A 13,713-nucleotide genomic window follows, 5' to 3' on the forward strand; every position below is an offset into this window, starting at 1 on the left:
AAAAAAAAAAAAACTATAACATTGTCAGTGTATTGACGTTATATTGGAAAAATATGTAAAACACATTTATTATACATATTAAAGGTCATAATGGGTTTTTTATCACCTATATATTGGGAAAAAAAATGTAAAACACATTTGTTACGTGATTATCCAAGTTTGCAAGTTAATTTATTCAGTTTAATAAACTCAGTAAATAAATATGATTAATCGTAGGATTGCTCGTCCGTGCATCGCACGGATACGGGCTACTATCCTAGTGTATATATATATATATATATATATATATATGTGCGTTTATGTTATGGATGCAGTAAGTCAAATTATTCTCCGCAGTAGAAAGACAAATAAAGTTACAGAAAGTCAAGCTACATTAAAAGAAAACCTTAAAAACCTGCTTAGTGGTATGCTTTAGCCTTTGAGGAGATTCTCTTCAATATTATATTCGACAGCGTGAAGTTCGTGTCCAAATATTTTGTTTGCTATTTCAGGGTTGGTGGGTTCGAATCTTAGAATTATACTCCTACATTTTATTTTTCTTTTGGTGACTAAGAATGACAGAGTGATACAAGAAAATGAGTCCCAACCAATTAAATTCTAGGGTTAAATGTGTTCTCCGTCCCTGAACTTTGAGCGAGATCTGATTTCCGTCCCTCGCCGGAAAATCTTCCTATGGACGTCCTCAAACTGACATTTTTGTTTGGAAACCGTCCTTGCCGCCGATTTAGCTCCGGTCGCCGTAGCCAAGTGTCACTTTTGGCCTATGTGGACATGCCACATCATTTAATGAAATGACGTGTAATTTTTTTAAAAATAAAGAAAAATAATTTAATTTTAATTAAGTCCCCCAAATCTTAACTAATTTAATTTCTAACCCCAAAACTAATAAGACTTAATTAATAACACTTTTGGTCCCTTTTCTTCAATCTTCAACCTCATTTTCCATAATCTTCTTCACCTTCTTCAATCTTCATCATCTTCTTCCCCCACCCACCACACTCATCACCACACCCACCACCGCCTCCAACCTCAACAACACCACACTAAAATATTTAGCCATTTACTTTGAGCGAGAATCAAAGTTTCTTTAGCAAATACAACAATCAGATCAATGATACCTTCTAAAGCACTAGACTAATTACTCCTAGTACAATTCCTTGGTTCAATCACCACGATCTGTTGGATTTCCACGATTACCAACTTGGATTAAAATTGACATAAACACCCAGTACCAGTTGGATTTCCACGATATGTCAAAGCATAAACCAGTGCCCCAACTTCATCTTCCCCCACCCACCACCTCGCCTCCAACCTCAACACCACAACCACCCCCCAAACCCAGAAACCCACAGCCACAGCCTTCAACCTCAGCCACTGCCCCCAACCTCATCTTCAACACCCACTGCCACAGCCCCCAACCTCATTTTCAACACCGACAGCCACCGCCCCCAACCTCGCCCACCACCAGCCACCACCACGGTCACCAACCCAGAAACCCATACCCACCACTACCACACCCACCACCAGAGCAGAAACCGACCACCCTTGCTCCCACCACCCTCACCCCCATCGAACAACCCCCACCACCCAGAAACCCAAACCCAGCCCCACAGATCTGTCAAGAAAACCAGAAAAAAAAAAAAGAGAGAAGAAGGTGAAACAAATCAAAATTATGAAGCTTTCAACCCAATTGATGAAGGGCTCTGAATTTGGCGATGATTGATTTAGAATAAACATGGTGAGTGTAGGAGGATGCAAGCGTATTTCACCCATTCGGTGGCGCCGTTGATATTGTGGTGGGTATGGGTTATTCTATTCTTGGGTGATGTAGTGCTGTTAGGAGTAAGGGATGGGAGTAAGGGATGGTGCGGGTTGGACCAAGAAGAAGAAAATGATAGAAGATGGTTGAAGATGAATAAATTGGAAGATGGTTGAAGATGAAGGATTAGAGTTGGAGAATTGAGATTATAGACTTTCTTTCTCTCTCAGACTTCTCAATATCAATAGAAAATTAGGATTTTGATATGATTTAATTAGGAGTAGAAGATAGGTTAGTGTTAGTTTTAATTTAGGGTTCAGAAATTAAATTAGGAAAGATTTGGGGGTTTATTAAAAATTAATTATGTTATTAATTTATTTTATTTTTTTAAAATTCCACATCAGCTCCAAACGGACACCTGGCCACGGCTGTCTGAGCTATATCGGCGGCAAGGACGATTTCCGTACAAACAATTGAGTTTGAGGATGGCGTTAGGAAGATTTTCCGGCGAGGGACGGAAATCAGATCTCGCTCAAAGTTCAGGGACGGAGAACACATTTAACCCTAAATTCTATAATGAATCAAATCTTGGAACCAGATCTTGTCTTTTATTACTATCTTACAACCAACAAAATATCCCCAAAATTTAAGCTTTTAGGTAAGAGTTGTTAATTATTTTAATAATTAATACTAGTGTTTTTTTACCCGCGCGTTGCACGGGAGGGAATATATTTACTGTATTTGAAACGTCAATTAATACCTTGATTATTAAAAATTAAACAAAAGATGAAATAGAAGAGTTAGAAATGCTGAGATCAACAGGAACTCGTTTCAAATTCTTCGTGAATATGAAGACAATAGCACAAATCACAAATATAAGGAATTACCAACATATTAATCTTAAAAAAAATGAATGTGATAGTAGTACAAATCAAGATTGTGAAAAATAAATCATAAATTATGACATTATTGTGTTTATTCCAAGTCATCCAAGTTTGAGTCAATATTGACGCTGAAAGCAATTTTCTGTCTGCATATTAGATATAATCAGTAGTCCATTTTATTCAAGCTTGATATCATCTTCTAAAATAAGCTTGATATTATCTTGACATATTATTTATTATTTTCTGAACTGGACATATTATTGATTCTATTTATCCTTAATTGGCTAGATAGATAATTAATGTTTTTTTCCTTAAAAAAATAATTATTGTGTTTTTATTTCCTATTTCGTTTTTATTTTGTATATATTTCAAAATTTATATAATTTTGTGCTTTTTATATAGTTATAAAATTTATATAGAATATTAATTTTAAAATTTTAATTGTTTTCGAATTAAAATGTGAATTACTTGAAATTTATACAAAATACATTTTTTTTTCGGGAAAATCAAAATAAAAAACATTGATGTTGTAAATTTTTTTAAAAATAAATATTTATTTGATTTAGAAAATAAAAAAAATAATAATGATGTTGTTAACTAAAAAAAATCAATATTTATTTGCTCATCATACACCTTTTAAAACCAATGAAATATTAAATAGATTGTAAATTTTTTTTATAGCTATCTAACAAATTGACACGTGGGATTCAGGTTCCTAATTTTATGGCTGGTCTGTGTTCCGCATTTTTCAACAGAGGGTCTTTATAAAGCTAGTTTGATGCTTCTTGCGCTGTGTTTTTGTTCAAATTGATGCTTCGGAGTGCTAAATGTTGTTTTTCCCCTCCGCCTTTTTGCAACTTTGGTGTTAACTGCAGATCTGATGATTCTTCCAGCTCTGTTCGTGAGGTGTTGCAAGGTGGAGTTATGACCGAAGGCATGGGGCAACCGGTGCGGCGATGTACTTTTTCATAGATTGTTTTGGGGCGTTATGGTTCTTGTTTTGGGCGCAATGGTTCTGGGCTGTCGGAGTGCTACTCAAGGTGAACAGTGAAGGTGGTGAAATTTCTTTTACACTCTTCTAGTGATCTAGTCTTGCTTTGTTTTTATTTGGTCTCCTGATAAAAACATAAGACTCGTGAACCACAGTATGCATTATTAAAATAGTGTTTTGAATTGAAAGAGACCGCCTAACAGCCATTTATATTAGACAGGGCATCTAACAGCTACCGCACAATATAATATGGTGTCATCTAAGAAGATAAAGAGAAAATTGGCTAGAAAAAAAGTGCAAACACTGTTTAATGTCTGAAAATGAGGCAAATTAAAAACATAAAAATGAGTTGTAGAAACTTACATTGTGCAAACATCCAACACTACTCAGGATGAGAAAAAAAGAGAAGAGTGACAACTAATTGAAACAAATCCAACCAAACCTTAGACAAGGTGTTAACTTTGTGAAAATGAGATCAATTAAACACATAAAAATGATTCGTAGATCCTTGCACTATGCCGACATCCATCAGATACGCAGATTGAGAAAAGAAGAGAAGAATGAGAAGTAATTGAGACAAATCCAACCAATCACCTTAGACAAGGTGTTAACTTTGGGAACAATGGCGAACAGGTGCTCTGGTGATGGAGAACTGAATGCTTTGCTAGTGCTCCTTTGCTGAGTGGTTTCTCTATTGTGGTTCTCCTTCTTCCCGATGTTGGGTCCTCCGCCGGTGGTACCTAAGAAGACACCTGCGACGCCCAAGTCACTAAGAGTTTTAGTGGTAAGTTGGGGCTAGGATCATTTGTATGCCTTAGTTTGTTTCATGTCCCTTTATATAGGTGAAGGTCGGAGCGTCTTACTCTCGTCAATGTCATCTGAATTCCTAGGCGCGGCATGGTTCTCAGTGAGCCCTTGGATCTTCTATGTTGAACATCCTTCCTGCAGGTCGATGAACGGTGGATATGCGCTTTGTTGTCTACGCTGCTTGACGTTGGACAATAGATCGTTGACCCTAGTGAATTCAAGTAGGAAAGACATCGGGGGAAAAGATTTGGAGTTTTCCTCGGCTGTAGCAGTCACAACACATGTGTAACTCAGTAACAATCATTACTCGGCCTAGTTGCATAGCTCGTCTAAGGATGTACGGTACTCGGTAACTCAGCTATATGTTGTATAGGTCGCGGTAGCAGTGACGTAACTCGTCCTAGTTGTATAGGTCTGCAAGGATGAAGACTATAACTCCACTTTGTAAGTCTGCAAGGATGGGTGGTGTTTTGAATTGTAGGCCACTTTACATTATATGACTCAATTGAGACAGGACAAACAACCACAGCCGAATAGATTGATCAAAATAAACGCAATTTTCATTAAACATATTTAACCATAACAATAAATTGCAGCAGATAATTTTCTAAATTTGGTCACTTTAGTAAATCTTGTAGCTTCTTGCAGAAACAATCAATAGAGTCTGACTCCAAATTGTAGCTGAGTAAAAGGTTCTTCACTTTGCTATGATTTTCCCTTACTTCTCTGCCAACCTCACTCTCATCATCCATCACAATTTTCACAGCTTCACAAACACTTTCCTTTTTGAACAACCCATCTTCTTCACCCTTCTCCACTTCAACCCCAACCTTCAAGTTTCCACCCATCATCCTTGCATTAACAATGTGATCAGCATCAAGCTGTGGCAACAACACTATCTGACACTTACTCATCAGTGCCTCTGTCAATGAACCAGCCCCACAATGTGTCACAAAGCAACCCACAGAAGGGTGTTGCAAAATCAGCTGCTGCTGAATCCACCCACTCTCCACAACCCCTCTCCCTTGAACCCTCTCTCTAAACCCTTCTGGCAGAGCAATTTCAACTGTTTCACACCCAACAGGAGGTTTCAAAACTGCCAAAAATGGCAGATCTGTTAGCTCAAGACCCAACAACAGTTCTTGAAATTGATCTTGTGGTAACCTCCATTCACTTCCCAATGCACAGAAAACTACTGAACCATGCTTGAATCCTCCAAGCCATTCAGCCCATTTTTTCTCCAAAACAGTGTTGGATGGCTCAGGTATGACAGGTCCTGAAAGCAGAACAGGCTTCCCAAATTGCTCTCCAAGGTAATCAACAAAAGGCCCTTCAATTTCTCTGCAACCCTTGAATCCAATTGCATCTGCAAGCGTTAAACCATTGTTAAGGCGATCATAGAAAAGAACCCCACTACCGAACTCCCAGGTTATCTTTGAAGCTAGAAACTTTGCTTCATGGGCATGGAGCTTGATGGAAGAAACAGGGTACCCAGGTGGGGGTTGCATGAGGTGAAGCTCTGCTTCTGCAATGTCACTGCATTGGCGCAACCTTGCTGGGGATCTCACATAAGAAACTGTAGCAGGGTTAATAATGGAGTATTGAAAAGATTTGATGCCCAATCTGCGAGTCAAATTGGGAAGCCAATGGGTGAAATCAAAGAAAACGATTTGAGGATTTAGCTGAGTGAGGAGAAGCTCAATGTCTTTTTCAGTGTGATCCATTGCTGTCATGATGAGTGGAGCTAGAGAGAAGGACACATCTGAAGTGGTTTCAGCACCATTGGGAAGGCCATTAACATGAGGGACATTGATGGGGTGAAAGGTGATGAGGTTTGGGTAGAGGTTGAATTGCTCTAACTTGGATTGTGTTCTTTTGGGGATGAAGAAGGAAATTCTGTGGCCTCTGTTTGCTAATTTGTTGGAGAGATGGAGAAATGGGGTAAGGTGGCCCATGGCAAACAATGGAAACATGGCTATGTGCAGAGGAGGTGAATCCATGGATGTCTTGTCTGGAACTATTTGCATGTCTCACTCTGTATGAAATATGTGAAAGTGAAGGAAGCCAAAATGGGGCCAACAAAGACATACCTCAAGGTAGGATTACATAGTTGCCCTTTGATGGGGCTCTAGTTAATGAAATATATGGATAATTTTTAGATGTATATGGCATAGTTAATATTTAAAATCAATACATGCGGCATACATGTTTAATGAAAAAATGTATTCTCATAGGATGTATACTAGTAGTTTTAGCCTTGTATATTTTGGTGCCGTGTAATATACATATGAAAATAAGTCATGTAATGATAGTATACGTATTATTAACCATTGATATAGTAATGACTAATGACTGATTGAGATTAAACTATTGAAATGGTTAAGCAACTCTTAAAACCTATCTCAATTCTTCGTGACGAGATGATGTTAGTGAAGTGTTGATTCTGACTGCGATGAGGTGAGACTCTTTTTAGGGCGAGGTCACGGTCTGATGCAATGAATGCAGCGAAATTCAGAGGTTGCAATTGGGGCTTCGCATCAACGATGATGAAGGGATTTATAACGGTCGGAGGTTGAGAGTTCGATTCTTATGAGCCTCACTCTTAAAGATATTTTTAGTCTACACCCCACCGAGTTAGAATTATAAGAGTAATTTAACACATCAAAAAATGAATAAAATGGTAAAATACTTCAAAAATGAAAAATGAAAAAAAATATTTCTTTCATCCTAAAATCCCACATACTAGGGGAGTACTAAATGTTCGGTGCTACGAATGTACCAAAGTTTTTTTCCTCTCTGATGGATTAGGCATCTCCAACGGTGGTTTCTTAAACCAGCTGGAGATGCTAAGAACCGTTTCTTAGCTTTTCAACCCATTGGAGCTTGCTTAGTTGGCAGTTTCAATTTCTTAACTACAGTGCATGGTTGCTTCTGCAAGCAACTTTGCTTTTTCAGTTTCTTAACTAAAATAATCTATTTTCTCTCACTCCCCCAACAGCTTTCAGAGGCAAACATAACAGAAAGGATGAAATTGAACAATTCAAGTTCAACAGAGACATAATCAGAGGACGAAAATTGCAATTTTATTGAATGAATTGAAACTTTACATGAAGAAATTGAAACTTAAAACACAAAAATTGATATTTACATAAATAAATAAAAAATCTTCTCTGGTAAAGTTCTGGAAGCTCTGATCTGAAAGTATTTCCCCTTGCATGTGTGAAAAGGAAGGATTTTTGCAAGTTTCAAGGCTTTGAAGCTATGAAACAGGGGTTGTGGGGGTCGGATTGAGGTTGTATGGTGGCGGTGGTGGTTGTTTGGTGGCCGATGGTGACTGCATGTGGTTGTTTGGTGGCGGCGGTTTCTGTTTGGTGATCGGCTGGGGCTTTGGAGGCGTGGACCAGAGAGATCGAGGGAGAAGAAGTGAGGGAGAGAGGAAGGAGAAGCAGAGGCATCGTGAGGAAGCAGAAAAGGAGAAGTGAGGCAGAGAGGAGGAAGAGGGTGGATTTGAACTCAGAAGAGGGAGGAGCTGCCGGAGAAGAAGAAGAGGGATTGATTTGAACTCAGAAGTCAGGAGAAGGTGAGAGAGCGTGAGAGAAGAGAGGAAGAAGAAGAGGAGCGGCTAGGGTTTTAGGAGGAATGGAGAGTGAGTGAGGAAAAATAGTATTTATAGGGGGTAACCGGCTGAGCCGGTTTTCTGCTCGTTATGGACCGGTCCAGACCGGTTTTGACCGGCTGGAACCGGTTTTCTGCCCGTTTGGGCGTGAAAATTGACCGGTTTTACCGGTTTTGAGTATAAATATTAATTGAATTAGTTTTTAATTGAAGTGTTGATTTAATATTAAATTTTAAATTTAAATTGGGTGAAAATAAATATTATAAATTTATGTTGTATAGTGGGACCCTTCAAATAGTAATTTAAGAAACCATGGATTGGAGCCAAATCTGCTTCATCAGTTTCTTAGGAGTTCCTTAAGTCTGATGTGGCAGTACGGGCCCACAGAAATAGTGTAGAATAGTGCTGAATAGGGTGTTAAGCAACCAAATAAGAAATTTGGCATTGGAGTTGCTCTTAGCGGCAAGAGGTCAAATCTGTTTTTGCCACCTCTACATTCCTCTCTTTTGAATTTAGTGCATCTAAAATTGAAGGAAAAATTCACGTTTTCATTTCACCCATCCATTCTTATGGCCAAAATGAAGCTTAGTGAATTGAAGGTTTGAAACCCTTTTATTTTATTCCTAAAAAAAATATAAATTGTGGATGTCATATGCTAAGGGTAAACAAAGTAATTTTTAACTATTAAAAAATTATACAGTTAGATTTTTTTATAAGCAATTATACCAAAAATATATATACACACCTAATTTTTTAAACATTTTATTTCCACCTCTTTTTATTTCTATCTCTCTTTTCTTATCATCTATCACATCTCATACTTTCTCTCTCTTATTTTTTCTTTTCTTCCTATCTCTCTCATCATTCTACCTCTCTCCACCTCAAAGAGATCTCCATCTCAAAGAGAGGTGTAAATGAAACATTATTCCATTAGGTGGTAAATGGATGAGAATGTCAATTATGGCAGCAACAAAAACTCACTTGAGACAGGGCAAGCATACATATTTTATTTAATATAGATGATTATAATAATAAATTGCAGCTGATTATTTCCTAATGCTGGAAAAATCACCTGACTAAATCTTGAAGCTTCTGACAGAAATTATCAAGACAAGCTGACTCCAAATCATGGCTAAGCAATTGGCTTCTCAATTTGGTATGATTTTCCCTCACTTCATTTCCAACCTCATTCTCATCATCCATCACAATTTTCACAGCTTTGCAAACACTTTCCTTTGTGAACAACCCATCTTCTTCGCCCTTCACCACTTCAACCCCAACCTTCAAGTTTCTACCCATCATCCTTGCATTAACAATGTGGTCACTATCTAGATGTGGCAACAACACTATCTGACACTTATTGATCAGTGCTTCTGTCAATGAACCAGCTCCACAATGTGTCAGAAAGCAACCAACAGATGGGTGTTGCAAAATCAGCTGCTGCTGTATCCATCCACTTTGGACAATCCCTCTCCCTTGAACTCTTTCTTCAAAACCTTCAGGCAGAGCAATTTCAACTGTTTCACACCCAACAGGAGGTTTGAGAACAGCCAAAAATGGCAGATCTGTTAGCTCGAGACCCAACAACAATTCTTGGAATTGATCTACAGGTAACACCCACTCACTTCCAAGTGCACAATAAATTACTGAACCATGTTTGAATCCTCCAAGCCATTCAGCCCAATTTTCTTCCAAAACAGTGTTGGGTGGTTCAGGTATAACAGGTCCTGAAAGCATAACAGGCTTCCCAAATTGCTCTCCAAGGTAGTCTGCATAAGGACCCTCAATTTCTCTGCAACCCTTGAATCCTATTGCATCTGAGAGGCTTAAACCATTATACAGACGGTCATAGAAAAGAACACCACTTCCAAACTCCCAGTTCCTTTTCGAAGCTAGGAACTTAGCCTCATGAGCATGAAGCTTGATGGATGAAGCAGGGTACCCAGGTGGGGGTTGCATGAGATCAACTTCAGTTATGCTACCCCTTTGTCTCATCCTTGCTGGGGATGTAGTGTATGATATTGTTGCGGGGCTAATGATCCAGTATTGGAAAGATTTGATCCCCAATCGGCGAGTCAAGTTTGGTAGCCAATAGGTGAAATCAAAGAAAACAATTTGTGGCTTTAGCTCAGTTAGGAGAAGCTCGATGTCCTTTTCAGTACGATCCATGGCTGTCATGATGAGTGGACCTAAAGAGAAAGAGACATCTGAAGTGGTTTCAGCACCATGGGGAAGGCCACCAACATGAGGAACATTGATGGGGTGAAAGGTGATGAGGTGTGGGTAAAGGTTGAATTGCTCTAACTTGGCTTGTGTTCTTCTGGGAATGAAGAAGGAGATTTTGTGTCCTCTTTTGGCTAATTTGTTGGAGAGGTGGAGATATGGGGTTAGATGCCCCATAGCAAACCATGGAAACATTGCAATGTGTAAAGATGAAGATGAATCCATGGCTGAAGGTTGAGACACTGAGCAGAATGAGGTATAGATACATATATATGTGTGTTTATGTCATGGATGCAGTAAGTCAATTACTCTCCACAGTAGAAAGACAAATAAAGTTACAGAAAGTCAAGCTAAATTAAAAGAAAACCTTAAAAACCGGCTTAGTGGTATGCTTTAGCATTTGAGGAGAATCTCTTCAATATTATACTCGACAGCGTGAAGTGCGTGTCCAAATATTTTGTTGGCAATTGCAGGGTTGGTGGGTTCGAATTTTAGAATTATACTCCTATATTTTTATTTTCTTTTGGTGACTAAGAATGACAGAGTTATACAAGATAATGAGTCCCAACCAATTAAATTCTATAATGAATCATATCTTGGAACCAGATCTTGTCTTTTAGGTAAAGTCAAGAGGCCCCTGTTTAAAAGTAAAAGAGACATACCAAAAAAACGTACTTGAGTTAGGTGGTTTATGACCGGCGCCACCACTCACATACTCAAATCCTTGTATCAAGCTCTTTAAACCACAAAAGAAAACAAATAGAAAATTCAGGTCTGGGCGCACTTATCACAATAAATTACAATTACAAAAAACTCAAAGCAAACTAACTAATACATAAATAGAAAAACATAACACTAAAGATTCGAATAATCAATTCACAAAAACCATTAAATTAAGAAAAAATCACCGTTAGATAAAAACCTCAATTTCCAATTCATGAACTGTGTCTAATCTATGTAGTTTCCACCACTCCTCACATCAGCAACTGCATGGGTTGTATGAGAGCATTTTCTCAAGCATTCCTTCTCACACTGTTCGAAGAAGTGTCTCTCGGAACTCGGAAGAGAGTCTAATCCAGAGATTACTGATATGAACCCAGCATGTAACGCAAAAATAAGAAAATGCTCAAGCTTTTACTTAACACATGTATAAGAATAATAAGAAATAAGACTGCATTTGGCACCAAATTTTGACTGAGCCTATCAGCATAAAACACTTCTGAATCTTTTAAAATTTTAAAGTTTTATGAAAAAATTTCTCATATTTGAAATTGCCTTTAAAAAATCGGTTTCAAGATTTGTTATGGAAATAAATTTTAGGTGAAGAAAAAGTTTATTTTTAGAGTATTAATTAAATTTTATGATATTTCTATTGAATTTTCGAATTTCCATTTAATTCATAATTTTATGAGTTTTTATTGTGATTTGGTACATTTTGATAGTTTTTATTAATTAATTTTTATGGTTTTTTTTGTTTTTTTATTTAATCTAGGTAAATCTTAGATAGTTAGGGCAAATATTTTAAAATTTTAATATTTTATGAATAAATTTCTCAGATTTAAACATAAAAAGTTATCTAACAAATTGACACGTGGAATTGTAACTGTGAAACTTTTTAACAGTCTAGTTTTTTTAAATTAGGCTTGAGAGACTTGTCCGAATTTAAAGAGATAATGAAAACGGTTTCAAGATTTGTTTTGGAAATAAATTTAGTACGGAGTAATCTAGGTAAATCTTACATAATCAGGGCAAATCTTTTAAAATTCGATTCAAGATAAAATAACACAAAAGAAGAGAAGATATCTAATGGAATGACATGTGGAATTTTTTTATGAGAATTAACCTGAAAATGAAACGTGAAATTTTTTTTATGAGAATTAATCTGGTGTCACCACGTCACTAAATGAGCCTCTGGTGCCGCCACGTCACTAAATGAGTCTGATAGAAGTTCTTCTTTTCTAATATATATTGATTGATTCTAACACGCCCCCTCACGCAAGAGCCCTTTGGGCTTGAAACGTGGATAAATGCACAGGCCCACCCATCATATGCTTAATCAAATTCCACTTTTTAAATTGAAAGTAAGGGGAGCAAGGATCGAACTATAGACCTCTCGGCCATAAAGACTCTGATACCATGTCAAACAACCACTTATCTCAAAAGCTTAATGTCAAACAACCACTTATCCAAAAGTTGTTTGACATTGGTATCAAGAGTCTTCTTCTTAGAGGGACCTGTGAGTGAATTGAGTAAAACCGACCATAAAAGCCAAGACACCTTGCTTCAATTCATCAAATATATGGATTTTGAAACTCCCTACACATCACTAGCACCACTTGTGTTTGATGGTGATAATTATCATATCTAGGCAGCAAGAATGGAGGCACACATAGAGGCAAATGATCTTTCAGAAGCTGTTGAGGAGGACTAGGAAGTTCTTCCATTACCCGCCAATCCAACTATGGCTCACATTAAAATTCACAAGGAGAGGAAAGCAAGAAAGTCAAAGGAAAGAGCTACCTTATTTGTCGCTGTCTCACAAGACATTTTTCACCAGAATCATGACAATCAAATCAGCATTTGAAGTCTGGAATTTCCTCAAAGATGAATATGAAGAAGATGAACGGATCAAGGGAATGCAAGCCATGAGTCTGGTTAGAGAAATGGAGATGCAAAAAAATGTAGGAGTCTGAAACAATCAATGAGTATGCAAACAAACTTCTTAGCATTGCTAACAAGGTGAGGTTGCTAGGTTCTGAATTTTCTGACTCAATAATTGTTCAAAAAAAAATTGGTGACTGCCTCTGAAAGATTTGAAGCTTCTATTGCTTCACTGGAAAATACTAGGGATCTATCTAAGATCTCCTTGACGAAACTTGTAAGTTCTTTGCAGTCCCAAGAGTAGAGAAGATTGATGAGACAAGATGGCATAGTCAAAGGTGCTTTTCCAGCCAAGCACCATTATGCTGAAACTAATCGAAAGAAATATGGCAAAAATGATCAACCAACAAATTACCCACCTTGTGAACACTACGGGAAGATTGGTCATCCACCGTTCAGATGTTGGAGAAGGCCAAATGCAAAATGCAACAAGTACAATGAGATGAGTCATGAAGCTGTGATTTACAGAACCAAAATTCAAGAAGATGCAGATGAAGCCAAAAATGCGCAAGAGGAGGAAGAAGACGTGCTCTTTGTTGCTACTTGCTTCTCTAGCAACAACTCAAGTGAATCTTGGTTGATTGATAGTGGTTGGACTAATCACATGACCTATGACAAAGAATTGTTCAAGAGTTTGGACAGCATCGAAGTCAAATAGGTCAGAATTGGAAATGGTGAAAAAAATCCATTAAAAGGCAAGGGGGCAGTAGCTATAGCAAGCTACATAGGTACAAAAATTCTCTCTGATGTTTTGTATGTACCTAAAATTACT

The 13,713-nt window shown here is 37.6% G+C and overlaps 2 protein-coding genes across 2 annotated transcripts; both read right to left on the reverse strand.

Moving 5' to 3' along the window:
* Nucleotides 1-4,882: 4,882 nt before the first annotated feature.
* Nucleotides 4,883-8,721, reverse strand: LOC130742423 (cyanidin 3-O-galactoside 2''-O-xylosyltransferase FGGT1-like). Its single transcript, XM_057594527.1, has one exon. It carries the CDS (start codon nt 6,466-6,468, stop codon nt 5,059-5,061), a length of 1,410 nt encoding a protein of 469 aa, XP_057450510.1. The 5' UTR covers nt 6,469-8,721; the 3' UTR covers nt 4,883-5,058.
* Nucleotides 8,722-9,038: 317 nt separating this feature from the next.
* LOC130742424 (cyanidin 3-O-galactoside 2''-O-xylosyltransferase FGGT1-like) lies at nt 9,039-10,662 on the reverse strand. The gene has a single exon (XM_057594529.1). It carries the CDS (start codon nt 10,503-10,505, stop codon nt 9,126-9,128), a length of 1,380 nt encoding a protein of 459 aa, XP_057450512.1. The 5' UTR covers nt 10,506-10,662; the 3' UTR covers nt 9,039-9,125.
* Between the last annotated feature and the right edge of the window lie 3,051 nt (nt 10,663-13,713).

Source organism: Lotus japonicus, chromosome 3, assembly GCF_012489685.1.
Source record: "Lotus japonicus ecotype B-129 chromosome 3, LjGifu_v1.2".
Taxonomy (NCBI): domain Eukaryota; kingdom Viridiplantae; phylum Streptophyta; class Magnoliopsida; order Fabales; family Fabaceae; genus Lotus; species Lotus japonicus.